This window comes from Hyperolius riggenbachi, chromosome 6, assembly GCF_040937935.1.
Source record: "Hyperolius riggenbachi isolate aHypRig1 chromosome 6, aHypRig1.pri, whole genome shotgun sequence".
In the NCBI taxonomy this organism is placed as follows: Eukaryota; Metazoa; Chordata; class Amphibia; order Anura; family Hyperoliidae; genus Hyperolius; species Hyperolius riggenbachi.
Window position 1 is genome coordinate 362,936,688 of NC_090651.1, and position 27,432 is coordinate 362,964,119.

At 45.9% G+C, this 27,432-nt stretch overlaps 1 protein-coding gene across 2 annotated transcripts in view; it reads left to right on the plus strand.

Annotated features, from left to right (window-relative positions):
- HPN (hepsin) overlaps positions 1-27,432 on the plus strand; it is a 135,435-nt gene that overhangs the window by 100,880 nt on the left and 7,123 nt on the right. For both annotated transcript variants that reach the window (XM_068241781.1, XM_068241782.1), the window contains exons 8-13: positions 4,301-4,341; positions 5,577-5,742; positions 8,312-8,502; positions 23,260-23,355; positions 24,623-24,765; positions 26,986-27,150. In XM_068241781.1, the coding sequence (XP_068097882.1) occupies positions 4,301-4,341; positions 5,577-5,742; positions 8,312-8,502; positions 23,260-23,355; positions 24,623-24,765; positions 26,986-27,150 (802 nt within the window). The remainder of the gene's footprint in view (positions 1-4,300; positions 4,342-5,576; positions 5,743-8,311; positions 8,503-23,259; positions 23,356-24,622; positions 24,766-26,985; positions 27,151-27,432) is intronic.

Sequence of the window (27,432 nt, forward strand, 5' to 3'; positions counted from 1 at the left end):
CTTAACGTCCATTGCGTTCTGCTACATGCGCATTAATTTTCTCATGGAAAGCATTTTGTGCAGTTTGTATCCTTTGGAGGCAGGTGGTGGATGGCTTGCTCGGTGGTGTGAACCCTGGAGTGAGTTGTCTGCGCCTGTCCTCCCCCCCCCCCCTCCTCTGGAGTGCTGTATGTGAGCCAGCCCTAAGCTCTAAAGCTCGGGGTGACCCATGCTTCTCTCCTTTCTCATGTGGTGCCCCCAAGTTAATGTGCATGTAGCAGAACGCAATGGACGTTAAGGTAAGTGCCTATTTTTAATATTGGGAGGTGGGTGCGGACGGCTCTCCCCGGCGCTGGCCACACTTGGAGGGGTCGTCTGCACCACCCAGCCACCGTGGTTCCCAGGCAGTGAGAGAGCCTGGGACCCTGCGGTCCCCCCGGTTGTATAAAAAGGGGGCATTGGGAATCCTCCCCGTGGCGCTCCTGGATAGTGCTAATGTAGCAGGGTGACTGCTTTGCGGTATTGGTTTGTGCATGCATTTGCATGAGCATTGCCTCATGAATAGCCAATTAGGCCAGATTTGCAAAGCCAGACTTGCTAGGGTAAGGCCTCTTTTCCATGGACTGTTGATAGGCAGTGAAATGCCTCTCAAACTCTCACAACTGCTCACTGCTGCCTGGTAACTGCTTGTTGCTGCCTGGTATCTGCTCACTGCTGCCTGGTAACTGCTTGTTGCTGCCTGGTATCTGCTTGTTGCTGCCTGGTAACTGCTTGCTGAGCACACAGCTCAACAGTCCGTGGAAAAGAGGCCTTAAACTTAGTGTTTGAGCACGCATACATTTTCTCATGCAAAGTACTTCTTCTTCTTGCTTGAAGGTTGAGGCACTTACTCTATTATATATATAGATAATATGATAGGACATTAGACTTATAGTAGGGATTAGAATGTAAGCTCCTCTGAGGACAGTCAGTGACATGACTATGTACTGTGTAAAGTGCTGCAGAAGATATCACTGCTATATTATTACATAATAACAAAATGTTTTTAGTAATTAAAATATGCATTAAGGCTTATTTACATATAAAGTGCAAGAACCCTTATAACCAGGGCTGGTTCTAGACTTTTTGCTGCCTGAGGCAAACTTGTGAGGATGCCCCCCCCCCCCCTCCCCCAAACTGCTCACCCTCAGCCACTCCATTCCTCCTCAGGAAGGAACACACAGTATAAAAATGCTGCCTCTGAAATCTCTGCGCCTGATGCTTATGTTTCACCTTGCTTCATGAGAGAACCGGCCCTGCCTGAACCCACCCAAGTCCCCCTTGCATGTGTTGACACTGTAGACAATAGCAAAAATGTATATCGACTGTGACCAGGTGGCTGCATTTTAGACGGTTGTCAGTCAGGCAGCTAGCAGCGTGCAAAGTGCATGTCACAAATTCCTCTACAGTACACAAGCCAGACTGCTTACTGTGTGCGTTTCACACACATTCACCAAGCCATCAAAACACTGACATTTCATAATCGGAAGTGAATTCTGCTATTACGGAATGTATCTGAAAAACAGTAACCTTGTACAAAGTCACCGCCCACAGCCTCTCCAGTTCACATAGATAGTTCTGTCATCGTAGATTGTACGGCACCCCGACATTTCAGATTATTTTTAATCCAGTAGCGTCCAAGTTAACCTCTTAAAGGGAACCTAAACTGAGAAAGATGTGGATTTTTCCTTTTTAACTACTTAAAAAGTGAACCTCCGGACTAAAAATCTTCTCAGCAGAACTGAAAAGGTTTGGTGTTTCTTTAACAGTTTCACAGCACCAGAACTTTGTATTTCTTACCAAAGCATCATTTTTAGCTGCATTTTTAGATAAGCTCCACCCATCAAAGAAAAAAAGCCCGGGCTTTTTTTCCTTGATGCTGTGCAGAGCATGATGGGATTTCCTATGTTGTTATTCACGTTGCCTAGCAACTGTGAGAGGCGCTCAGGACACAGGACAGTTGGAACTGTGTATCATGCTCCCTGTCACCTCCTTTCAACCAAAAAAATGGATGCCCTCATGAAATCAAACATTTGCCTGTTCTTTTAAAACAGGGTGGGTAAGAGATTATATTGCCTATCTATATTAATTAACATAACTAATGTAACTTAATGACAGTATGTTTGTTTAGGCTGAAGTTCCTCTTTAAGGACCAGCAGTCTCTGGGCACTTAAAGAGGAACTCCAGTGAAAATAATTTAATAAAAAAAAGTGCTTCATTTTTACAATAATTATGTATAAATGATTTAGTCAGTGTTTGCTCATTGTAAAATCTTTCCTCTCCCAGATTTACATTCTGACATTTATCACGTGGTGACATTGTTACTGTGGGCAAGTTATGTAGCTGTTTCTAGCTGCTCTGGCTGTTACAGACAGCTTTAAACAGCCATTTCCTGTCTGTGAACATTGTTACATTGTGGCAGTTTGCCCAGAGTACCGCGGTATTCAGAGCCTCTTGTGGGAGTGGTTTCAGCACAAAATCAGTCATACAGCGCCCCCTGATGGTCTGTTTGTGAAAATCATTCTATTTCTCATGTAAAAGGGGGTATCAGCTACTGATTGGGATAAAGTTCAATTCTTGGTTGGAGTTTCTCTTTAAGGACCAGACTGCTAGTCCAATCCCGAAGGAATCCTAACGAATCGCTGCACATACCGGCCGCAACCGCCATCATTGCCGCTCGCCGGGACCCCCAGGACATAGACTCTGCTGTCTCTATGACGGCAGAGTCATGTGAGCCGGTCAGGAGCCGCTTTCATTGGCCCCCGGCCGTGTCACTCAATGTAAGCCAATGGGAGCAGCTTACATTGAAAGACAGGGCCAGGAGCCAATGGGAGCGGCTCCTGACCGGCTCACATGACTCTGCCATCATAGAGAAAGGCAGAGCCTGTGAGATGTGGCGAGAATCTTCGGGTTTGAGCGGAAACAGCGAATGTGCGCTGCAGATAGTGATTGAGATCTACGCCCTGCCAGCCAGGAGCCCACCAATACAGGGCGTAGATCTCAATCACTGCGGTCCTTAATGAGTTAAAATAATACCAGTTGCCTGACGCTCCTGCTTTTCCTGTGTCTCTTATGCTGGGTACAAAGCATGCGTGTTCTCGCCCGATCCGCGGGTCGATCGGGATCGATTCGACTATTTCCGATATGCTCGATTTGGGCTTCGATCGTTCCTGCCGTTGATTTTGCATACTTAACAAGCAAATCGACGGCAGGAACGATCAAAGCCCGAATCGCGCATGTCGGAAATAGTTGAATCGATCCCGATCGACCCGCGGATCAGGCGGGAAAACACATGGTGTGAGGGGGATAGCTACACCCCACATTTCTATTCATACAGTGTGTGTGTGTGTTAGGGGGGGGGGGGGGTGTAAGCAAATACCCCCCTTCCTTTCCCCGTGGCATAGCAATAGGGGGTGAAGAGGTAGCGACCACATCGGGGCCCTTGGGCCAGAGGGGCCCCAAGAGGCCCTCCCTCAACTACAGTATTAGCTCTCTATTGGTTCTGTGCTCATAATAATCACTTCTATAGATACTTTGAATAGTGGTAATCATTAACAAACTGCTCCCCATTCCCTTCCTGCCCCTCTGACACTGTAGTTGCCATTGGCAGGTTTTGGTGCGCCGTAGCAATTGTTATGTATTGAGTGCTTGGGGGCCCCCAATGTAAAACTTGCATTGGGGCCCACAGCTCATTAGCTACGCCACTGCCCCCCCCCCCCCCCCATTCCCCCCTCCTTCTGTCCCTTAAGATTTTAGGGTGCACACTCTTTGGGCTTGATTCACAAAAGAGTGCTAACTGTTAGCACGGCCGTTTTCGCGCGAATTTTCGCATTGCGCGCGGTCGCGAATTTTCACGCGAAACGATAACGTTTTTGCGCGCAAACGCGAATTTTATCGCAAAATTGATATCGTTTTCGCGTGAAAATTCGCGTTTGCGCGCGAAACCGTTATTGTTTCGCGCGAAAATTCGCGATCGCGCGCAATAGAAAGCGGCCGTGCTAACAGTTAGCACTCTTTTGTGAATCAAGCCCTTTCTATGAAGGGCTGTGTATGCATGTAGCACCCCTCTATCATACTATGATCTTTTACTAATAAAGTGTATCATGAGCTGATATGACCCAAGCAAGGGCCACAACCGTCACCACCTAGTATCAGATGATTTGTAATCATGTCAGACTAGATTTTTTTATTGTAGGTTCTCCAGTGATTTCTCTCATACAAATATAGCCAGACACTGCTAGAGAAGGCTTTATAATGACTTTACTTTCTGTTTTTCCCGCAGTGATTGTCCAAGTGGCAGGTTCCTGTCTGTCCAATGTCAAGGTAAGCTCAGCTCTGAGGCGGGGTGCACACATAGCAGAAACGCTAGCGGTGCGGAAAACCCTGCGTTTTTGCTGCTAATGGAAGTCTATGGGCTGCAGGAAAAAAAAAAACACATATGCGTTTTCGATGCATTTTCAAACCTGCGTTTTTAAAAAGCTGGTTTTGTTGCATAATATTCATAGACGCATAAAAAACGCACATAATAAAAGTCAATGGGAAAACAATGCTATGCGTTTTTCATGCGTTTCGCATGCGTTTTTCTATGCGTTTCTTCCCAAAAATATATTTTTTCGCTGTATTTCCGCTTCCTGCTGTCTTCCTAGTGATTTGCATACATGGAAAAAACATATGGAAAACGCATATAAAACGCATATGCATTTTGTATATGTAAACCGCAAACGCATTAAAACGCACGCAAAACAAATGAAATACGCATCGCAAACGCACCAAAAACGCAGTGAAAGCGACAAAAACGCCCCAACAACATTAACATAAAGCCTGGCATACAACGCAGCCTTTCACGCTACGTGATATGTGAACCCAGCCTGAGGAACAGAGTCTCACTCCTCTCGCTCCCTACCTTCTTCTCTCTCTGATTGCTCATATTACTATGATCCCTCACCTCTTGCTGTATTCCACCGATGAACTACCCCCCATCCCCAAATATTGCCACCTCACACTCCCCCTGCTAGAGCTGAGTGTTCTGTATTATTATCAAATACTTAACCAATAACATTAAAGTGAACCTCCAGACTAAAAATCTACTCCGCAGCACTGAAAAGGCTTGGTGTTTCTTTAACAGTTTCACAGCATCAGAACTTTGTTTTTCTTACCAAAGCCTCATTTTTGGCTGCACAGAAGCTAAGCACCGCCCCATGAAAGAAAACTGCTTGGGCATTTTTCCCCTGATGCTGTGCAAAGCATGATGGGATTTCTGATGTTGTTGTTCTGGTTGATTAGCAACTGAGAGGGGTGATCAGGACACAGGACAGTTGGAACTGTGTCTCATGCTCCCTGTCACCTCCTTTCAACCAAAAATATGGCTGCCCTCATGAAATCACAAACCTTTGCCTGTTCTTTTGAAACGGGGTGGGTAAGAGATTATATTACCTATCTATTTTAATTAACATAACTAATGTAACTTAATAACAGTATGTTTGTTTAGGTTGAAGTTCCCCTTTAATAATTGTTACTCAGCAATCTAACTTTGACTTTTCTTCTCATGGCATCCTCAGACTGCGGTCGCAGGAAGATGGCGGTGGACAGAATTGTGGGTGGACAAGATGCGGCTCTGGGCCTCTGGCCGTGGCAGGTCAGCTTGCGGTACGATGGAGCCCATTTGTGTGGCGGCTCCTTAATCTCCAGCGAGTGGGTCATCACCGCAGCACATTGCTTCCCCGAGTGAGTATTGTGGGTGGACACAAGTTGGAAAACCTTCTTAGCAGTAACCCCGAGTCAGGCTCGGGCCAAAAATCTGCAGCTCAGAGCGATAACCTTGAGTCTGACTGATGAACCAGAAGTCTACGAGCGTGAAGTGCCGCTCGTAGACTTTTGCGCGTCGAGTCTGACTGATGGTAGCCACCAGGAGGAATAGGCAGAGCCTGCTCACAGCATGCATTTAAAGTGTAACTGTCGGGCATAAAATCAAAAATCAATTCTTTATTTTTATCTGGTATACAAGTAATAGGGATTCTAACCAGGCAATCCAAACGTTCAAATCTCTTGTACTTTTCTTGTTTATAAATGATCATTCCCCAGTTTACATGACTCTTAATTGGTACACACAAAATTTGGTACACAAAAAGGAAGTTGCAGGGCATGCTGGGTTGTCCTTTTTTGCTTCTGCACATTGGTTAAGTCTGAGGAGAAATAAAGAAGCAAAAAAAAAACAACCCAGCATGCCCTGCAACTTCCTTTGTGCGGCAACGTACCAAATAAGAGTCAGGTAAACTGGGGAATGATCATTTATAAACAAGAAAAGTAATAGAGATTTTAACTTTTGGATTGCCTGGTTAGCATCCTTATTACTTGTTTACCAGATAAAACTAAAGAATTGATTTTTTATTTTATGCCCGACAGTTACACTTTAAACTCACCTCCTTCGGGATCCAATACTGGCAGCTATTCTTCTTCCGGTCCTCAGAGGCTCTCGATCCCTCAGATGAGATCGCCGGTTGTCCTCATGAGGACAGCTGGCGATCTCACTATAGGAACACAGCCATCCAGTGGACAGAGTGATAATTACAGCGCTGGATCCAGGGGAGGTCAGTAATGTTCTGGGATCCCTCAAATCTCTCTGCAGTATAATTTTTTCCTGGTTTTAGGGTCTAAAAACCTGTAAAAAAATTGCAACGCTTTTAGATCTTAAAATCCAGAAGTTATCATACCGCCAGGGAGGTTATGCAAGTGGTCATCTGACCTGTCACTGAGAACACTCATAGGCCTGATATCCTGAAGTCCTCCTGAGCTGCACTGCAGAACACTGGAGAATATATGTGATCCTGCAAACCTGGTCTAGTAACCGTGGTCTAGTCACTGAACTGCCCGCTCTGAACAGGCAATTTTTTAGGCCTAGTGCACACCAGAGTGGTTCGGCTGCAGTTTGCGATCTGCTTGCGGCTGCGGATACGCTAGGGTAATGTATTTCAATGGGCTGGTGCACACCAGAGAGGGAGGTGTTTTGCAGAAACGCATACTCCCGGGCTGCTGCAGATTTTGGATTGCGGATGCGTTTCTGCCTCCATTGTAAAGTATAGGAAAAACGCAAACCGCTCTGAAAAACGGCACTTCAGAGCGGTTTGCCAGGCGTTTTTTGTTACAGTAGCTGTTCAGTAACAGCTTTACTGTAACAATACATGAAATCTACTACACCAAAAACGCTTCACAAAACCGCAAAACGCTAGCTGAAACGCTTCAGAAAAATAAGAAAAAGCGTTTCAAAATCTGCTAGCATTTTGCGGATCTGCTAGCGGTTTTTGGTGTGCACCAGGCCTTAGTCTGCAGCTCAATGTGACCTGAGACTATGGCCTCAATGCACAAAGCATTGCCGCATTCGGTAATGCAGAAAACAGTTAATTTTACCGATCACCTTGCCAAATGCCAATTTACTAAGCCTATTACCGCACTGAAAAGTAAAATTACCGACTTGTGAGGTAAATTACCGACTTGTACATGTTAAATACCTCAAGAAATTGCAATTTTACAAAAGAGGAAAGCATTGGGGAAATCAAATAAAAGTGTTTGGCATTAATTTCCAGCTCTGATCAGCTGGTAACTTACAATCACCATGCGGTGATGTTATAGTAGCAATCAATATCCGCACAATGTTTCCAAAAATCCAAAAATTATTTATTCAGGACGTATCCCAGTCATATAAAAACGAGTACTTAGACTGACATGTTTCGAACCATCCCGGTTCTTAATCATAGCTATTAATCCTGAATAAATAATTTTTGGATTTTTGGAAACATTGTGCGGATATTGATTGCTTCATACAGTGTTCCGGGCTGGGCAGCCCCTTATCTCCAGCACTGTTTTCCATTCTGGGAGTAGAGCGGTATTTTTCCTCCTTTTTCCCGATGTTATAGTAGGCAGCCAATAGGGATTGCCAGATAGCCCTGCTTCTCACCCCATTGGACCCGATGCTCTGACGGGTGGGAATTGAGTAGGACAGAGCAGGAAAATAAGACATTTAATATGTCTTTTCAGTATCCCTTTAGATGTGCATATGTGTACACTGGATACAGAAGAGCTCCCTTTAGTTAGCATGTATGCATTATTTTACCGACCTAAATTATTTTACTGAACTACCCTTAGTGAATTGAATGTCAGAAACACCTGATCTGCTGCATGCTTGTTCAGGGTCTCCATATACCTCTTGCTTCAGTTGTCCGTTAAATACAATTTGCATAATTATTTGGAACACAGTGTTGATAGAACTATAACATTCCCACGTGTATCTGGTCTGTAGGAGGAACCGTGCGGTGGGTCTGTGGCGGGTGTTTGCCGGGGGGGTCTCACAGGTCTCCCCTCGGGGTTACCTGGAGGCAGTGAAGAGCGTCATCTACCACGCTGGCTACTTACCCTTCATCCACCCCGACAGCGAGGAGAACAGCAACGACATAGCGCTGGTGCATCTGCTGAAGCCCATCACTCTCTCAGGTACAAAGCTATACTTACCTTATCTACAACTACCAGCGCACAACCACTGATTTACTGACTTTCCAGCATTCCTTGGTACAATCCGATATGACTCAGGTTAGAGCTCTTCCTATCTTAAAACTGCCCATACACTAGTTGATTTTCCCTGGAAGATTCAATCCAGGGATGAGCAGAAACTAGGCCAGTGTCACGCTTGGTGGTATATTCTCCACGGTCAGCACACAATGAGGATTGTGACGTGAAGGAGGTACACACGCTAGCACAAGGAACCAGGATATCCCCAGTTTAGTGGAGGAGAGGACTGACTCCAACAGGAGATATGGCGCACAGAGCAGCTTACGCCCACTATGCGTAGTTAACACGTGTTTTGCGTAGTGAACTACGAATGCGTTACTCGCGTCTAATTTTCCACGTGAGATTGTATGCTTACAAATTTACGTATTGGAAATGCGCATCCGCATCAGCATATACTACGCCTCACACTAAGCGTAATTGCGTATTTTAACGCGTTTGTCTACGAAATGCATACCAAGCGAATATTTGATTTCAAAGCCGTAGTTTGGCTAAGCGTAATTGTATAAAACTATGCGTAGTTCCAGCGTAGCGAAGTTGGCTGACTACGACCATCCCTGATTCAATCATTGGGATCGAATCTGTCATAGATTTATGGCCCAACATGACCACCTGATTGTAATTTTCATTGATTTCGAGTCACAATAGATATAAAACTACCATTCCTTCCAGACAGAACATCTCGCTGAAAGGGGGCGGGGCATGGCGGTACATGTGCAGCTTGTACACACATAATATGACGGCGGGTCACGGGGACAGAGATGCCGCTATGATGGAGATGGAAGGACACAGAAATGAGCCAAACCTATGGAGAAACTTTGCGGCCGGGAATGGGGGTGGGGGAGGGAGGTCAATACTACCGTATGCAGCAGTTTGGTAGGGTAGATTTTCAAAATCAGTTTTTTGGGGCACACCGGGTGGCCATTATTATTTAGTATTTTCATAGCGGCAACATCTTCTGCAGCGCTGTACAGAGCACATAGTATCGTCACTTAAAGGGACACTTAAGTTAAACAAAAAAAAATGAGTTTTACTCACCTGGGGCTTCCAATAGCCCCCTGCAGCAGTCCGGTGCCCTCGCCGTCTCCCTCCGATCCTCCTGGTCCCGCCGGCAGCCACTTCCTGTTTCGGTGACAGGAGCTGACAGGCTGGGGATGCGAGTGATTCTTCACGTTCCTGGCCACAATAGCGCCATCTATGCTGCTATAGCATATATCATATACCATATAGCAGCATAGAGGGTGCTAATGTGTCTGGGAATGCAAAGAATCACTCGTGTCCCCAGCCTGTCAGCTCCTGTCACCAAAACAGGAAGTGGCTGCCGGCGGGGCTAGGAGGATCGGAGGGAGACGGCGATGGCACAGGACAGCTGCAGGGGGCTTTTGGAAGCCCTAGGTGAGAAAAACTCATTATTTTTGTTTGACTTAAGTGTCCCTTTAAAGAGAAACTCCGACCTAGAATTGAACTTTATCCCAATCAGTAGCTGATACCCCCTTTTACATGAGAAATCTATTCCTTTTCACAAACAGACCATCAGGGGGCGCTGTATGACTGATATTGTGGTGAAACCCCTCCCACAAGAAACTCTGAAGACCGTGGTACTCTTGTCAGTTTCCTGTCTGTGAACCTTGTTGCATTGTGGGAAATAGCTGTTTACAGCTGTTTCCAACTGCCAAAAAAGCATACAACAGTAAAAATTATTATTATTATTTATTAGATTTATATAGCGCCAACATATTACGCAGCGCTGTACAATAAATAAGGTTACAGACAATGATAACAGGGGTGACAGAACAATACAGGTAATAGACAATAGATACAACTAAATACAGGTAATAGCAAAAAGATACACAACACAGTGCAGACAGTAGTACAATGCCAGATCATACACTGGAGTGGTAGTGGTAACAAGTTCCAAATTCTGGGTAAAGTGCACACAGTTATGTATGATACACAAGGGGAGAGGGCCCTGCCAAAGGCTTACAATCTAGAGGGAGGGGTTGGTGACACAAAAGGAGGGGGTGCAGCAAGAAGTTATTGGCAGAAAGGATTAGGGTAGTGTTGAGTTGATGTAGGCCTCCTTGAAGAAGTGAGTTTTGAGTGCTTTTTTGAAGGTGTTGAAGGTGGGAGCCTGATGGGCAGTGGGAGAAAGTTCCACAGGATGGGGGCAGCTCTAGTGAAGTCCTGCAGTCGTGCATGGGAGTGCGAGATGCGTGGGGTGGTTAAGAGGAGGTTGTTGGAGGAGCGAAGTGGGCGGCCAGGTGTATATCTGCTGACCAGGTCAGAGATGTAGCTTGGGCAGGACTTGTGTATGGATTTGTAGGCCAAACATAGGATCTTGAAGCTGATTCTGAAGTGAATTGGAAGCCAATGAAGGGATTTGCGTAGGGGAGTCGTGGAGACAGAGCGGTGGGAGGAGTAGATGAGTCTGGCTGCTGCGTTCATGATGGATTGTAGGGGGGCTATGCAGTTTTGAGGGAGGCCTGACAGGAGGGAGTTGCAGTAGTCCAGGCGGGAGATGATGAGGGCATGGACAAGGAGTTTGGCAGTGTCTGGGGTCAGGAAAGGCCGGATCTTGGAGATGTTGCGTAGGTGGAAATAGCAGGCCCTAGGCCCTAAAAATGTCACCATGTAATAAATGTCAGACCTCTCCTGCATCCTGTTGAGAAGAGATTTGGTCTTAAAGAGAAACTCCGACCAAGAATTGAACTTAATCCCAATCAGTAGCTGATACCCCCTTTTACATGAAAAATCTATTCCTTTTAACAAACAGACCATCAGGGGGTGCTGTATGACTGATATTGTGGGGAAACCCCTCCCACAAGAAGCTCTGAGTACCGAGGTACTTCTGGCAGTTTCCTGTCTGTGAACCCTGTTACATTGTGGGAAATAGCTGTTTCCAACTGCCAAAACAGCAAGCAGCAGCTACATCACTTGCCAGCAGTAAAAATGTCACCATGTAATAAATGTCAGAATATAAATCAGGGATTTAAAAGATTTTACAATGGGCAATCACTGACTAAATCATTTATACATAATTATTGTAAAAATGAAGCACTTTTTTGTTACATTATTTTCATTACATATTTTATTACATTATTTTCACATGTAACCAGATACATATACGAAGCATGTTTCTTCCAGAGTAAAATGAGCTATACATTACGTTTCTCCTATGTTGCCGTCACTTACAGTAAGTAGTAGAAATCTGACAAAAATGACAGGTTTTGGACTAGCCCTTCTCCTCATAGGGGATTCACAGCATGGACTTTATTCTTTATAAAGACGTTCCCTGAAAAGGATTAATACAAAGATGCTGCTCAGCCTCCCTGCTTTCGGCACACGTTTTTGACAGTTGGACGGAGCAACTGCCATTCACTAGTGATGCTCAAATACCCCTTTTTAAAATTCGAGTTTGGTCGAATTCGAATAGTAAATTATTCGAGGTCAGTCGAATATTCGAGTCGAATAATTTTTACTATTCGATTCGACCTCGGACTTCGAGCTCACTATTTGAGTCGGTATTCGAGCTAACTATTCGAGCTGACTATTCGAATTGGCCTTAAATAGCTTCCCAACACTTGTTTTGAGGGTTAATGATGCAAGAAACATATTTTTTTCCAAGTGACAACAGCAAGTGATTATGTGGGGATGTTCCTTTAAAAAAAAAAAAAGGTGAAAAGAGAAGTTGTGTCCAGAATTTTGTTCAGTACTGTATATACTTCTTCTTCTTCTTCTTCTTTATCTTCTATATCTTCTTCTTCTTCTTCTATATCTTCTTCTTCTTCATCTTCTTCATCTTCTTCATCTTCATCTTCTTCATCTTCTTCTTCATCTTCTTCATCTTCATCTTCTTCATCTTCTTCTTCATCTTCTTCATCTTCATCTTCTTCATCTTCTTCTTCATCTTCTTCATCTTCATCTTCTTCATCTTCTTCATCTTCTTCTTCATCTTCTTCATCTTCATCTTCTTCTTCATCTTCTTCATCTTCTTCTTCATCTTCTTCATCTTCTTCTTCATCTTCTTCATCTTCATCTTCTTCTTCATCTTCTTCATCTTCTTCATCTTCATCTTCTTCATCTTCTTCTTCATCTTCTTCATCTTCATCTTCTTCATCTTCTTCATCTTCTTCATCTTCTTCTTCATCTTCTTCATCTTCATCTTCTTCATCTTCTTCTTCATCTTCTTCATCTTCTTCTTCATCTTCTTCATCTTCATCTTCTTCTTCATCTTCTTCTTCTTCATCTTCTTCATCTTCTTCTTCATCTTCTTCATCTTCTTCATCTTCATCTTCTTCTTCATCTTCTTCTTCTTCTTCTTCATCTTCTTCTTCATCTTCTTCATCTTCTTCTTCATCTTCTTCATCTTCATCTTCTTCATCTTCATCTTCTTCATCTTCTTCATCTTCATCTTCTTCATCTTCATCTTCTTCATCTTCATCTTCTTCATCTTCTTCTTCTTCTTCTTCTTCTTCTTCTTCATCTTCTTCATCTTCTTCTTCATCTTCTTCATCTTCATCTTCATCTTCTTCATCTTCTTCTTCATCTTCTTCATCTTCATCTTCTTCATCTTCTTCTTCATCTTCTTCATCTTCATCTTCTTCATCTTCATCTTCTTCATCTTCTTCTTCTTCTTCTTCTTCTTCTTCATCTTCTTCTTCATCTTCTTCATCTTCTTCTTCATCTTCTTCATCTTCTTCTTCATCTTCTTCATCTTCTTCTTCTTCTTCATCTTCTTCTATATCGTCTTCTTCGTCACTTATTTCTCTTTTCATTTTTTTTTTTTAAAGAAATGCAGCTATTTTTGAGCGTAACAACAAATAGCTGGTGGCGCACGCATGTTGGAAGCGCCATTGTATGTGCTCCCTGGCAGTGGAAACACACAGACAGCAGGAGGTAAATTTAGCAGCAGGAGGAGGAGGATGAGTGTGTGGCAGCATGCAGTCAATGAGGCAGGCAGCGTGACATAATAGCCCTGGTACCTAGCGGTGATACCATGGCTGTAAATAAACACAACAGGAGGTCCCAGACAGCGGTCGTGCAGCCCACATTGTGTCCAATACACAACTGGGACAACACAGTTTTCAACCCGGGCACCTCAGAAAAATTAAACCTTTTTTTGTAATGGTTTTGTAGTTTTGGTTTTACAACCAATTACACAGATATATAGCTATTTTTTGACGTAATAGCTGGTGGCAGAGTGGCAGCAGAAGGTAAATCTGTGTACCCTGGCGGTGGGAAACACAGACAGACAGCAGCAGCAGCAGGAGGAGGAATGGAGGAGAGTAATTATGTGAGCAGCTATTGTTTGACGTAATAGCTGGTGGCAGTGTGGCAGCAGAAGGTAATTCTGTGTACCCTGGCAGTGGGAAACACAGACAGACAGCAGCAGCAGGAGGAATGGAGGAGTAGTGTGAGTGTGGCAGCAGGTAGGCAGCGTGACATAATAGCCCTGGTACCTAGCGGTGATACCAGGGCCGTAAATAAACACAACAGGAGGTCCCAGACAGCGGTCGTGCAGCCCACATTGTGTCCAATACACAACTGGGACAACACAGTTTTCAACCCGGGCACCACAGAAAAATTAAACCTTTTTTTTTTTTTTATGGTTTTTTGGTTTTTGGTTTTACAACCAATTTAGCTATTTTTGGACGTAATAGCTGGTGGCAGAGTGGCAGCAGAAGAAGGTAATTTTGTGTACCCTGGCAGTGGGAAACACAGACAGACAGCAGCAGCAGGAGGAGGAATGGAGGAGTAGGCGAGCAGCTATTGTTTGACGTAATAGCTGGTGGCAGAGTGGCAGCAGAAGGTAAATCATCTGTGTACCCTGGCAGTGGGAAACACAGACAGACAGCAGCAGCAGCAGCAGGAGGAGGTATGGAGGAGCAGTGTGAGTGTGGCAGCAGGTAGGCAGCGTGACATAATAGCCCTGGTACCTAGCGGTGATACCAGGGCCGTAAATAAACACAACAGGAGGTCCCAGACAGCGGTCGTGCAGCCCACATTGTGTCCAATACACAACTGGGACAACACAGTTTTCAACCCGGGCACCTCAGAAAAATTAAACCTTTTTTTTTTTTAATGGTTTGTTTGGTTTCGGTTTTGCAACCAATATAGCTATTGTTTGACGTAATAGCTGGTGGCAGAGTGGCAGCAGAAGAAGGTCATTCTGTGTACCCTGGCAGTGGGAAACACAGACAGACAGCAGAAGGGCAGTACACAGCAGCCCACTGTAGGTGTAAAATGTGTGGCTGCAGGCGACGTAATAGTCAAAGTGAACCAGGCTGGCTTAGTGAGCAGGAGCCAGGAGGTGGTAAAGGGTGGTAAGGCACATTAACGATGGTTCCGGCAGCCAGTTCATGTCCCCCTCTCGCCGACAACAGGGGCCAGGAACTCGCCTTCCACCCACGCCTGGTTCATCTTGAGAAACGTCAGTCTGTCCACAGACTTGTGAGACAGACGTGAGCGTTTCTCGGTGACCACGCCACCAGCTGCACTGAAGCAGCGCTCGGACAGCACGCTGGAAGGGGGGCAGGACAGCACTTCCAGGGCGTACTGCGCTAGCTCGCTCCAGATCTCCATGCGCTTGACCCAATACTCCATGGGATCAACAGGGGCATCGCTGTCAAGCCCGCTGTACGACCCCATGTAGTCAGCCACCATGCGGGTCAGGCGCTGGCTGTGACCGGAGGAGGATGCTGCTGCATGCATCTCCTCTCTAGTCACTGCTGCCGGAGCCTCTACAGTCCTGTAGAGCTCGTGGCTGAGAGACAGCAGGTCTGTGGGGCGCTTGCTGCTGCTGGATGCAGGCACCTGCTGCTGCCTCTGTGCTGGCTGCTGGACAGTGGGGGTGGAAGGCTGGGGGAAGGCTTCCTCCAAGCGCTCAACAAGGGCCTGCTGCAAGCTCCTTATTTGTTGCGCTGGGTCTCCTCCTGCAGGCGGCAGGAACTGGCTCAACTTCCCCTTGAGGCGTGGGTCCAACATCATGCTGATCCAGATGTCCTCCCTCTGCTTCATCTGGATCACCCTGGGGTCCCTGCGCAGGCACGCCAGCATGTGCGCTGCCATTGGGAAGAGGCGGGCCACGTCTGCTGGCACATCGACGTCAGTGCTGTCCTCATCCTCCTCCTCTGCCGCCTCATCCTCTCTCCACCCCCGCACCAACTCAGCTGCGCTGTGCTGATCCCCCTCATCAGCAGCCAGGTCAGGGACCTCCACCAAGTCCTCCTCCTCCTCCCCCTCAGAGGTGGACTGCGCAGCTGGTTGCCGCTCCTGCTGGTCCAAGGCTGCCGCTCCCTGTTCCAGCAAACCATCGAGGGCCCTGTTCAGCAGAGAAACCAGGGGCACCCACTCGCAGACCATAGCATGGTCCCTGCTCACCATGTTTGTGGCCTGCAGGAAGGGAGCCAGCACAAAGCACACCTGCTGCATGTGCCTCCAGTCATCATCGGGGACGATGGACGGGATGTTGCTGGTCTTGTCCCTTCTCCGAGCTGCGGAAACAGTGGCCAGGGCAAGGTACTGGTTGACAGCGTGCCTCTGTTCAACCATACGCTCCAACATCGCCAGGGTGGAGTTCCAGCGAGTCGGAACGTCAATGATCAGCCGATGGCGTGGCAGATCCAGCTCCTTTTGCACGTCTTCCAGGCTCGCACAGGCTGCAGCCGAGCGCCGGAAGTGACGCACAACATTCCTTGCCGTTTCCAGCAGTTCGCCCATCCCCTGGTAGGTGCGCAGGAACTTCTGCACCACCAGGTTCAGCACGTGGGCAAGACAGGGGATGTGGGTCAGGTTTCCCCTGTCTATGGCAGCAACCAGATTGGCCCCATTGTCGGACACCACCTCTCCGACTCTGAGGCCTCTGGGGGTCAGCCAAATCCTCTCCTGCTCCTGGAGTTTGGCCAACACGTGGGCTGCCGTCAGCTTGGTCTTGCCAAGGCTGACCAAGTGCAGCAGCGCTTGGCAGTGGCGGGCCTTCACGCTGCTGCTGAGGCGGGGGGTTTGGCCAGGTGTGGCGGAGGATGGCAGAGGATCGGAGGAACCCGCTGCAGTTCCCCTGACCCTGCGGGGTGGCACCACCCACTGTGTTGCTGCTGCTGCTGCTGCTGTGCCCGCTGCTGCTCTCCCATCCTCACCCCCTTCCACCAAGCTGACCCAGTGGACAGTGAAGGACAGGTAGCGGCCTGTCCCGAAGCGGCTGCTCCAGGAGTCCATGGTGACGTGGACCCTTTCACCAACCGCGTGCTCCAGCCCTCGCTCCACATTGGCCATCACAAAGCGGTGCAGTGCTGGAATGGCCTTGCGGGAGAAAAAGTGTCTGCTGGGGAGCTGCCAGTCTGGGGCTGCACAAGCAAGCAGCGCCCGCATGTCGCTCCCCTCCTGCACGAGCGTGTACGGCAGGAGTTGGGAGCACATGGCCCGTGCCAGCAAGCCGTTCAGCTGCCGCACGCGACGGCTGCTGGGAGGCAGAGCCCTAACCACCCCCTGGAAGGACTCGCTCAAAAGGCTCTGGCGTGGCCTTTTGCTGACACGGGAATCACCAGACACAGCGGAGGAGGCCACTGAGGACTGGCTGCCAGAACAGGCCTCAGTGTCGGCGGCAGGAGTTGCAGAGGGGGGAGGAGCAGTGCGTTTCCGCACTCCTGCTGGTGCTGCTGGAGGAGCAGGAGGGCGGGTGGCTGCTGTTGCTGCTGCTGAAGGCTGTGCAGTGATGGGTGTGGTGCCACTGCCAGCACCAGATGCCTTCAGCCTCTGGAACTCCTCATGCTGGTGGAAATGTTTAGCCGCAAGGTGGTTGATCAGCGAGCTGGTGCTGAACTTTAAGGGGTCTGCACCTCTGCTCAACTTCCGCTGACAGTGGTTGCAAGTGGCGTACTTGCTGTACACAGTGGGCATGGTGAAAAAGCGCCAGATTGGTGACAGAAACATCCCCCTACGGCATGGAAGCGCTGCTGCCTGTCTCCCTGTGGTGGTTGGGGGGGGGGCTTGGGTGCGGCTGGTGGTGGTACTGGCTGATGCTGCTGCTGCTGCTGCTGAGCCTGAGACACCAGCAGGCTGTGGGTCGCTGCCAATGCTTGCAATGATGCGCCTCCTTGCAAGGCCCACAAGCGCATCCTCCTCCTCCTCCGAGCTGCTGAGGACGACATCCCCTGGAGGTGGTGGCACCCAGTCTCTGTCTGTCACCGGGTCATCAACATCATCCTCCCCCTCCTCAAACATGTCCTGCTGGGATGATGACCCCCCAAACTCCTCTCCTGATGCATGGATGGGCTGCTTGACTGTCGCCACAGTCTTGCTGTCCAATCCCTCATCCCCCAAAGTGCCCATCAGCATCTCCTCCTCAAAATCGCCAACAACAGCAGACAATTGACTCATCATGCCTGGGGTCAAAAGAGTGCTGAATGAGAGGTCGGCGACTGACGGTGAACTGGCCTCCTCCCCAGACCCTGCTGGGCGGCTGCTGCGAACAGGGGTGGTGGTGGTGGTGGTGGTGAGGGTGGAGGCCTCGGATGCAGAGCTGATGGCGGGCTGCTCATCCTCCGTCATGAGTTGCACCACAGTGTCTGCATCCTTTTCCTCAATGGGACGTTTCCGACCCGGCTGGAGGAAAATCGGAGCAGGTGCTACACGCTGCTGCTGCTGTGTCTCTGCAGCGTGAGTTGCAGATGCTCCTGCTGGGCGGCGCCCAAGGCGTCCACGGCCAGTGGCTATGGGAGGAATGTTAGCCACTGACGCTGCTGCTGCTGCTGCGGAACTGTGCATGGTGGCGCGCCCGCGGCCGCGGCTTGCCACAATGCTGCTCCCTCTCCTCCTGATTCCCTTGCTGCCCTTCCCCTTGCCCAAACCGCGCTGGCTGCCACTTCCAGACATCTTAAATGTTTTGGGCGTATAGACAAAAGTTTTGTAAAAGGGCGGGTGAAAAGTGGGGTACTTTAATGGAGTGGGTTGGTTGGTGAGGTGACTGAGTGAGTGTCCCCTAGTACAGTAAGTAAGTAGTAACAGTCAGGAAGTACAACTAGCAGTTACAATAATCAGTAGTAATCACAAGTAAATTTAGTGTGTGTACACTCAGACAGTGAGTGACCGCACGCAGGAGCTAGTAGCCTATGAACACAGTGACTGAGTGTCCTAGACTCCTAGTACAGTAAGAGTAAGTAGTAACAGTAAGTAGAACTAACTAATTACAATAATCAATCAGCGATCAGAAGGAAATGGAGTGTGGGTGGTGTGTGTACACTCAGACAGTGAGTGACCGCACGCAGGAGCTAGTAGCCTATGAACACAGTGACTGAGTGTCCTAGACTCCTAGTACAGTAAGAGTAAGTAGTAACAGTAAGTAGAACTAACTAATTACAATAATCAATCAGCGATCAGAAGGAAATGGAGTGTGGGTGGTGTGTGTACACTCAGACAGTGAGTGACCGCACGCAGGAGCTAGTAGCCTATGAACACAGTGACTGAGTGTCCTAGACTCCTAGTACAGTAAGAGTAAGTAGTAACAGTAAGTAGAACTAACTAATTACAATAATCAATCAGCGATCAGAAGGAAATGGAGTGTGGGTGGTGTGTGTACACTCAGACAGTGAGTGACCGCACGCAGGAGCTAGTAGCCTATGAACACAGTGACTGAGTGTCCTAGACTCCTAGTACAGTAAGAGTAAGTAGTAACAGTAAGTACAACTAACTAATTACAATAATCAATCAGCGATCAGAAGGAAATGGAGTGTGGGTGGTGTGTGTACACTCAGACAGTGAGTGACCGCACGCAGGAGCTAGTAGCCTATGAACACAGTGACTGAGTGTCCTAGACTCCTAGTACAGTAAGAGTAAGTACTAACAGTAAGTAGAACTAACTAATTACAATAATCAATCAGCGATCAGAAGGAAATGGAGTGTGGGTGGTGTGTGTACACTCAGACAGTGAGTGACCGCACGCAGGAGCTAGTAGCCTATGAACACAGTGACTGAGTGTCCTAGACTCCTAGTACAGTAAGAGTAAGTAGTAACAGTAAGTAGAACTAACTAATTACAATAATCAATCAGCGATCAGAAGGAAATGGAGTGTGGGTGGTGTGTGTACACTCAGACAGTGAGTGACCGCACGCAGGAGCTAGTAGCCTATGAACACAGTGACTGAGTGTCCTAGACTCCTAGTACAGTAAGAGTAAGTAGTAACAGTAAGTAGAACTAACTAATTACAATAATCAATCAGCGATCAGAAGGAAATGGAGTGTGGGTGGTGTGTGTACACTCAGACAGTGAGTGACCGCACGCAGGAGCTAGTAGCCTATGAACACAGTGACTGAGTGTCCTAGACTCCTAGTACAGTAAGAGTAAGTAGTAACAGTAAGTAGAACTAACTAATTACAATAATCAATCAGCGATCAGAAGGAAATGGAGTGTGGGTGGTGTGTGTACACTCAGACAGTGAGTGACCGCACGCAGGAGCTAGTAGCCTATGAACACAGTGACTGAGTGTCCTAGACTCCTAGTACAGTAAGAGTAAGTAGTAACAGTAAGTAGAACTAACTAATTACAATAATCAATCAGCGATCAGAAGGAAATGGAGTGTGGGTGGTGTGTGTACACTCAGACAGTGAGTGACCGCACGCAGGAGCTAGTAGCCTATGAACACAGTGACTGAGTGTCCTAGACTCCTAGTACAGTAAGAGTAAGTAGTAACAGTAAGTACAACTAACTAATTACAATAATCAATCAGCGATCAGAAGGAAATGGAGTGTGGGTGGTGTGTGTACACTCAGACAGTGAGTGACCGCACGCAGGAGCTAGTAGCCTATGAACACAGTGACTGAGTGTCCTAGACTCCTAGTACAGTAAGAGTAAGTAGTAACAGTAAGTAGAACTAACTAATTACAATAATCAATCAGCGATCAGAAGGAAATGGAGTGTGGGTGGTGTGTGTACACTCAGACAGTGAGTGACCGCACGCAGGAGCTAGTAGCCTATGAACACAGTGACTGAGTGTCCTAGACTCCTAGTACAGTAAGAGTAAGTAGTAACAGTAAGTAGAACTAACTAATTACAATAATCAATCAGCGATCAGAAGGAAATGGAGTGTGGGTGGTGTGTGTACACTCAGACAGTGAGTGACCGCACGCAGGAGCTAGTAGCCTATGAACACAGTGACTGTCTGACTGAGTGTCCTAGACTCCTAGTACAGTAAGAGTAAGTAGTAACAGTAAGTACAACTAACTAACAATAATCTATCAGTAATCAGAAGGAAATAGAGTGTGTGTACACACAGACAGTGAGTGAGTGCACACACGCAGGAGCTAGCTAGTAGCCTATAAACAGTGACAGTCAGTGAGTGTCCTACTCCTAGTACAGTATAACTACAATACTATTAGTAAAGGACAGCAGAAATACTGGTATAGATGAGAGAAATAAACAGAGGACAGCTGCCCACAGAGGCAAGGCCCCCCTGAGGCCTAAACCTGTAAGCTTGCAGCAGCTGCCTGTCTCTAATGTAACACACAAGCTACTAACTAAAATACAATGTCTATCTAACTAACAACAATATAGGTGTATATGGCAGGTGTAGGTGAGCAAAAACGCTAGGTAAATGATCACAATAGAGCACTTGCTAAGCCAAAGCACAAAGGAGCAACTCTCTCTCTGTACAAGTCTCAGGCAAGCATGGAGAAACGTAACATGGCGGCCGCTATTTATAGGGTAGGGGCTGGCCAGGGTCCCCCTCTGTGATTGGCTGCCGTCAGAGGGCCTGGGAGCCCTCTGATTGGCTCTAAGGACATCAATCTGGGCTATGACGCTATTCGAGCTCGGTACCGAGCTCGAATAGCGCCGAGTTGCTCGAATAGCTCGAATAGTGAATGGGCTATTCGAGTGTACTCGGATAGCCCATTCGAATAGCTCCAGCTATTCGGAGCTCGAATACCGAGCTCGAATAGCTGAAAAAGAGCTCGAATATTCGAGCTACTCGAATATTCGAGCTCTGCTGAGCACCACTGCCATTCACTAAGTGCTTTTGAAATTAAAAAAAAAACTGAGAATCCCCCATGTGGAGATGGGCTAGTCCAAAACTTATCAGTTCTGACAGATCTCTACTACCTACTGTAAGTAGTACAACATCAGAGAAAAGTAATTTATGGCTAATTTTACTCTGGAAGAAACACAATTTTCACAGTTTTTATGATAGTGGTCCTTTTAACTGTCCCTCATAGGGGCTCAGGGTCTAATCCCTACCATAGTCTATAGTACCCTATGTCTATCATAGACTAGAGCCAATTTAGGGGGAAGCCAATTAACTTATCTGTATGTTGGGATGTGAGAGGAAACCAAAATGTCCAGAGGAAACCCACACAGACACAGGAAGAACATACATACTCCTTGCAGATAGTGACCTGGCTGGGTTTTGAACTGAGGACCCAGCGCTGGAAGGTGAGAGTGCTATCCACTACACCACCGTGCTGCCCATCAATTAACGCATGCCCACCTTTAGCTACATATGATACACATAATAACTGTAGTTAAAGGGAACCAGAGACGAAGCAGCGTTGTGTATTTTACCATATTTATCATTAAGAACATTAGAGAAAACACTTACCATGCTCTCTGTTTCATCCTCACTGCTAAAAGTGTCTGTTATCAGCTGTGATAAAAATCCCGGACTGAGCATTCAGTCTGGCTTTGCAGGGAATAATTATAGCTGCGTCATTATAGCAGAGCCACAAGGGGGCAGGCTTGGGCTTGAAAAGACACCAGAGAAGACAGACTCAGCTATAATCTTTCCGTAGCAAAGCTAGACTGAGTGCTCAGTCGGGGATTCTTATCAGAGGTGATAACAGTCAGATTAAACCGAGAACAATGAAACAAAGAGCAGATTAGGTGTTAACTGTCATGTTCCCACTGATTTATAAGGTAAAATACATGAGGGTGCTTTGTCTCTGATTAGTGCTATTAATCATTTTCAGAAAATAACTTTTTGGAATTTTTTTGTTTTTTTCTTGGAAAGTTCAGAAAATTTACTTTATAGATAAATAGTGAAGCAATTTAGGTTGGATAATTCATTCATTAAAGAGACTCTGTAACATGAAAAACATCCCCTGGGGGGTACTCACCTCGGGTGGGGGAAGCCTCCGGATCCTAATGAGGCTTCCCACGCCGTCCTCTGTCCCACGGGGGTCTCGCCGCAGCCCTCCGAACAGCCGGCGACTGTGCCGACTGTCAGTTCAATATTTACCTTTGCTGGCTCCAGCAGGGGCGCTGTGGCGACTTTCGGCACGGAAATAGATGGAAATACCCGATCTCCGTCGGGTCCGCTCTACTGCGCAGGCGCCGGAAACTTGCGCCTGCGCAGTAGAGCAGACCCGACGGCGATCGGGTATTTCCGCCTACTTCGGCGCCGACAGCCATCAGAGCGCCTGCGCAGGAGCCAGGAAGGTAAATATTGCGTCACCGCTGTACGGAGGGCTACAGCGAGACCCCCGAGGGACGCAGGACGGCGTGGGAAGCCTCATTAGGATCCTGAGGCTTCCCCCACCCGAGGTGAGTACCCCCCAGGGGCCGTTTTGTCGTTACAGTTCCTCTTTAAATATTGAGTCAACCGCTGTGCTTACTTAAGTAGCTAGTAGTGTGTGATTTTTGGCATACATCTTTTTGTTTGCAGTGTCTGTCATGTAATGCTCCTGATTTTGGTTTCCGCAGAGTATGTGCAGCCTGTTTGTCTTCCGGCCCTGGGGCAGCAGATTGTAGACGGGAAGGTTTGTACCGTCACTGGCTGGGGCAATACACAGTATTATGGTGAGTAGTGCTGATCGTAATCATGAGTAACTTTGTTTTTGTGAATGTCTGCATCATTTTCACAGTTACTACAGCTGCAGTTGACACTAAAGCATTATTTCTGTCTGTGCTGATCCTCCTGACATAACTCAGGAAGTGCTGTGAGGGTGCTGGTGATTTTAAAAGCGCTTTAAAAGCGCTTAAGCAAATTCTTTCTTTCCAATCGCAAACACGGCTCTTGCACCATTTCCTGAGCGGTTGCGCTTCAATACAAAGTATAGGGAAGCGATTTGCAGGGCGCTTTTTAAAATACATACATTGTATTTATTTAGTTCCAGGTCAAAGAATTTACTTCCTGATTGTCTTCAGGAAGAAAAACTTAAATCGCCGGATAAAAGCACTTAGAAAAGTGCTTATAAAACCGCTTAACAAAGCGCAAATCGCTCTGAAAGTGATTTATAATGTGAACAAGGTCTGACTTAAAGAACTTAAAGAACAAGCGACACCCATGCTAACCTAGAAATAAAAAACACATATATAAGTACATAAATACTACCTCTACTTACATAACAGATGTATTGTGCTATCCATGTAATGATTCCTGTGCATTTTATAAAGGAAAAACAGAAAATCCTATTCTAGGCAGTGGCCATCTTGCCAAGCTAATGCTGACATCATATCCTCCCTGACTCTTGTTTCCCCCCCCTCCCTTCTCTTGCTCATTGTGTAGTCATTAGCTGCCCTCCTCCCAGAGTCTTCAGGCACTCCCACTGAGGTGTATACTAACAACTGCACTGTCTTTTTTTTATTTTGTCCTCCAATCGCTGAGTCACCTCAGCCTTGCTTGTAAACACAAGTAATCAGAGGGTGATTCTGATAAGCAGCTAGGCAGGGAAATACATGGAAGAGGAGGAATATATTATAAATAAAAAGAACTCCCAGCATTCAACTCTTTAGCACTGTTTGGCACTAGGGCCAATGCTCCTAAAGTATGTGATAACTCCAAACCATTACAGCAGAAAAAGTTTTGCAAGTTTTGAATGCAGGATTAGCATCTTTATCACTTAATACACTCAGACTAGTTGCTGTTGTGATTTGATTTTTATGGTGACAATACCGCTTTAAAGACAGTATACTCTGTATAGTACTGTGGAAGATGTCAGTGCTACTAAATAAATACATTTGATAGATAGATAGATAGATAGATAGATAGATAGATAGATAGATAGATAGATAGATACGTATATATTACACATTGACAGTAAGATGTCTATGTCTGTCTGATTAGGCCAACAGTCGGACGTCCTGCAGGAGGCATCGGTGCCAATAATCAGCAGCTCATTGTGTAACCAGCCGGAGTATTACGACAACCAGATCACAGGGAAGATGTTCTGCGCAGGACATGCTGAAGGCGGGATTGATGCTTGTCAGGTGACTGTCCTGTCATGTGATAGAGAATCCTAGAGCTATGATTGGTTGAGAAGTAATGTCCTCAAAGCTGGGATTGCAGAACAACTGACATGTATAGAAAACACAAACAGAAAAACATTCCTGTCGGTGCTGCACATGGCTGCAGACTGTCATGCAATACAACATTCAGTAATATTTTACCAAAACAACATGTTCTGATATGACGCAAGTTGACGGTGGACATTGTTTCCTGTAAAGTATTGTGCACTGTGCAGTGTTCTTCAACCTTTATCATTTCAGCATACCTCCCAACTTTTTGAGATGAGAAAGAGGGACACTTAAGCCACGCCCCTGACCACGCACCCATCACACCTTTAGTCAGGCATACCATAAAGATTTCATAAGAAAAATATGTTGATTTATAATTCAAACCACACTGGTCCTTTCTGTCCTGGTTCATTTTCCTTCATAGTAACATTTTAAAATTAGTAATATATCAATTTAAGGGATGGGAATAAAGTTTAGAGTCAATTAAACACATTTGTAAGTAGAGAAATATATATATTTACATAGAAAGAGGGACAAAGTCCTGAAAAAGGGACAAATGAGGAGGAAAGAGGGACAGAGGGACAGGGCTCCCGAAGAGGGACTGTCCCTCCGAAAGAGGGACAGTTGGGAGCTATGTATCATCCTCTATATATTATCATTGCCATCATCACTAATTATATACAGAGTATTCTGTTATCATGATCATCTAAAGTCAAACATGAAAAATCAGTGGATGAGTTATGTCCATGTAGAGTGCTTTGGAAATCCCCGATTTATAGACATATAGGATATAGCCCTGAAAGTGAACCAGACATGAAACAAAGAAAACATTTTAAACATACCTGGGGCTTCCTCCAGCCCCATCTGTCTGGATCGCTCCCACGCTGCCTGCAAATGAACATAGCTCCACCCATAGCTTCCCAACCTGCAAAGAACCACCCAATAGGGACCACCGTGGTTTGGAACAGTGTAGGCCAGCCTCACATCCAGTGCATAGAAAATCAGACCATTTTAAAATGTATTCTTATCAAAAGTGCAAAGGTTAAGATATGGTCTCAGGTTTTATTTATTTATATATATATATTTTACTTTAGATGGGTATGTTAACTACTTAATTCAAACTGGATGCATATATGCATCCAGGTTGAGCTGCAGTAAATCAATCTGGCTCAGGGAATACATGTTCCCGTTCATCAATTGCCAGCGTGTAAATCCCACCAAACAGCAGGAAACGTGGAAAGCGCACACACGCTCCTGCCGTTTGGTGGGATTTACACGCTGGCAATTGATGAACGGGAACATGTATTCCCTGAGCCAATTGAAGAAGGGCCTTGGAATTAATGGACATGACTTGAATCACGAGCCATATGCATTCATAAAAGAGAAAGTAAAAAATATTGAACATTTGGTAACTTCTACGAGAGTATATAGTGCCATCTACTGTCCAAAAAGTAAAATTAAAGTAAATACAATAAATGTAATAACTATTAAAACCTTATTAACTCCCTCCCCCTGTCCCCTCTCCCATAGTTACCAAACATAAGCACTTGTTAAAAAAAGTAACAGTTTTAAAAAAAATACATACATTATATGTAATATGTATGTAATTATGGTATATTACTGTTATTTTCACAAATAAGAGCTTGTAATTATTGATAGAGTACAAAAACAAACAAACCACAAAACAGAAAAATACACCTTTATTTACAAATAATATATTGTCGCCATACATTGTTCTAGGGACATGATTTAAATGTTGGAATAACCGGGGCAAATTATCAAATAAAATATGTGGGTTTTATTCACAGTAGCATTGTACATTTTAAAACTATAGAGGATGGATTTGGAGAAATAGTCAATTTTTTTTAAATGTTTTCGTCTTTCCCTATAAAATGCATTGAAAATAAAGTAATTACTGAAAACAAGTATCACCTCAAAAAAGTCTAATTTGTGGCAAAAGAAAAAAAAGATGTAGAACATTTAGGTGTGATAAGCAGTGATAAAGTTATGGCCAAATGAATGGGAGGAGCGCTGACAGGTGAAAATAGCTCTTGGCAATAAGGGTAAAATAGCCTGTGGGGTAAAGTGATTAACGGCAGACTTTTGGACACAAAAATGTAACATCTGTGCCTGGAACTGAGCTATAAAATGCTCTCATCACTGACTCACCTATTGATGTGTTGTTGTTTGCAGGGAGACAGCGGAGGCCCCTTTGTGTGTGAGGACACTCTCTCCCGGACCTCTAGGTGGCGCTTGTGTGGGATTGTCAGCTGGGGCATTGGCTGCGCTTTGCCAAAGAAACCCGGAGTGTACGCCAAAGTGGATCAGTACCAGAACTGGATCTACAGAGCCATGAAGGTACAAAGCTCTCTAGAAATGATTACACAACCTGTTGTTTGCTTAGTATAAATTCCTGTTTTTGGCAGTAGTAATATACAGTATGTGAGTAATAATAGTACATAAATAAATTATTCTTAATTTTATTAATCACAGTCTACACCAACAATAGTAAGTGATAAATAGTAACAAACATAAAAACTTTTTTTTGTATTTTGTAAACTCTTTCTAAAAATGCATAATAGAAAAATCATATACTGTAATAATACATGCGTATTGATATGCTAAATACAATTTTGACTT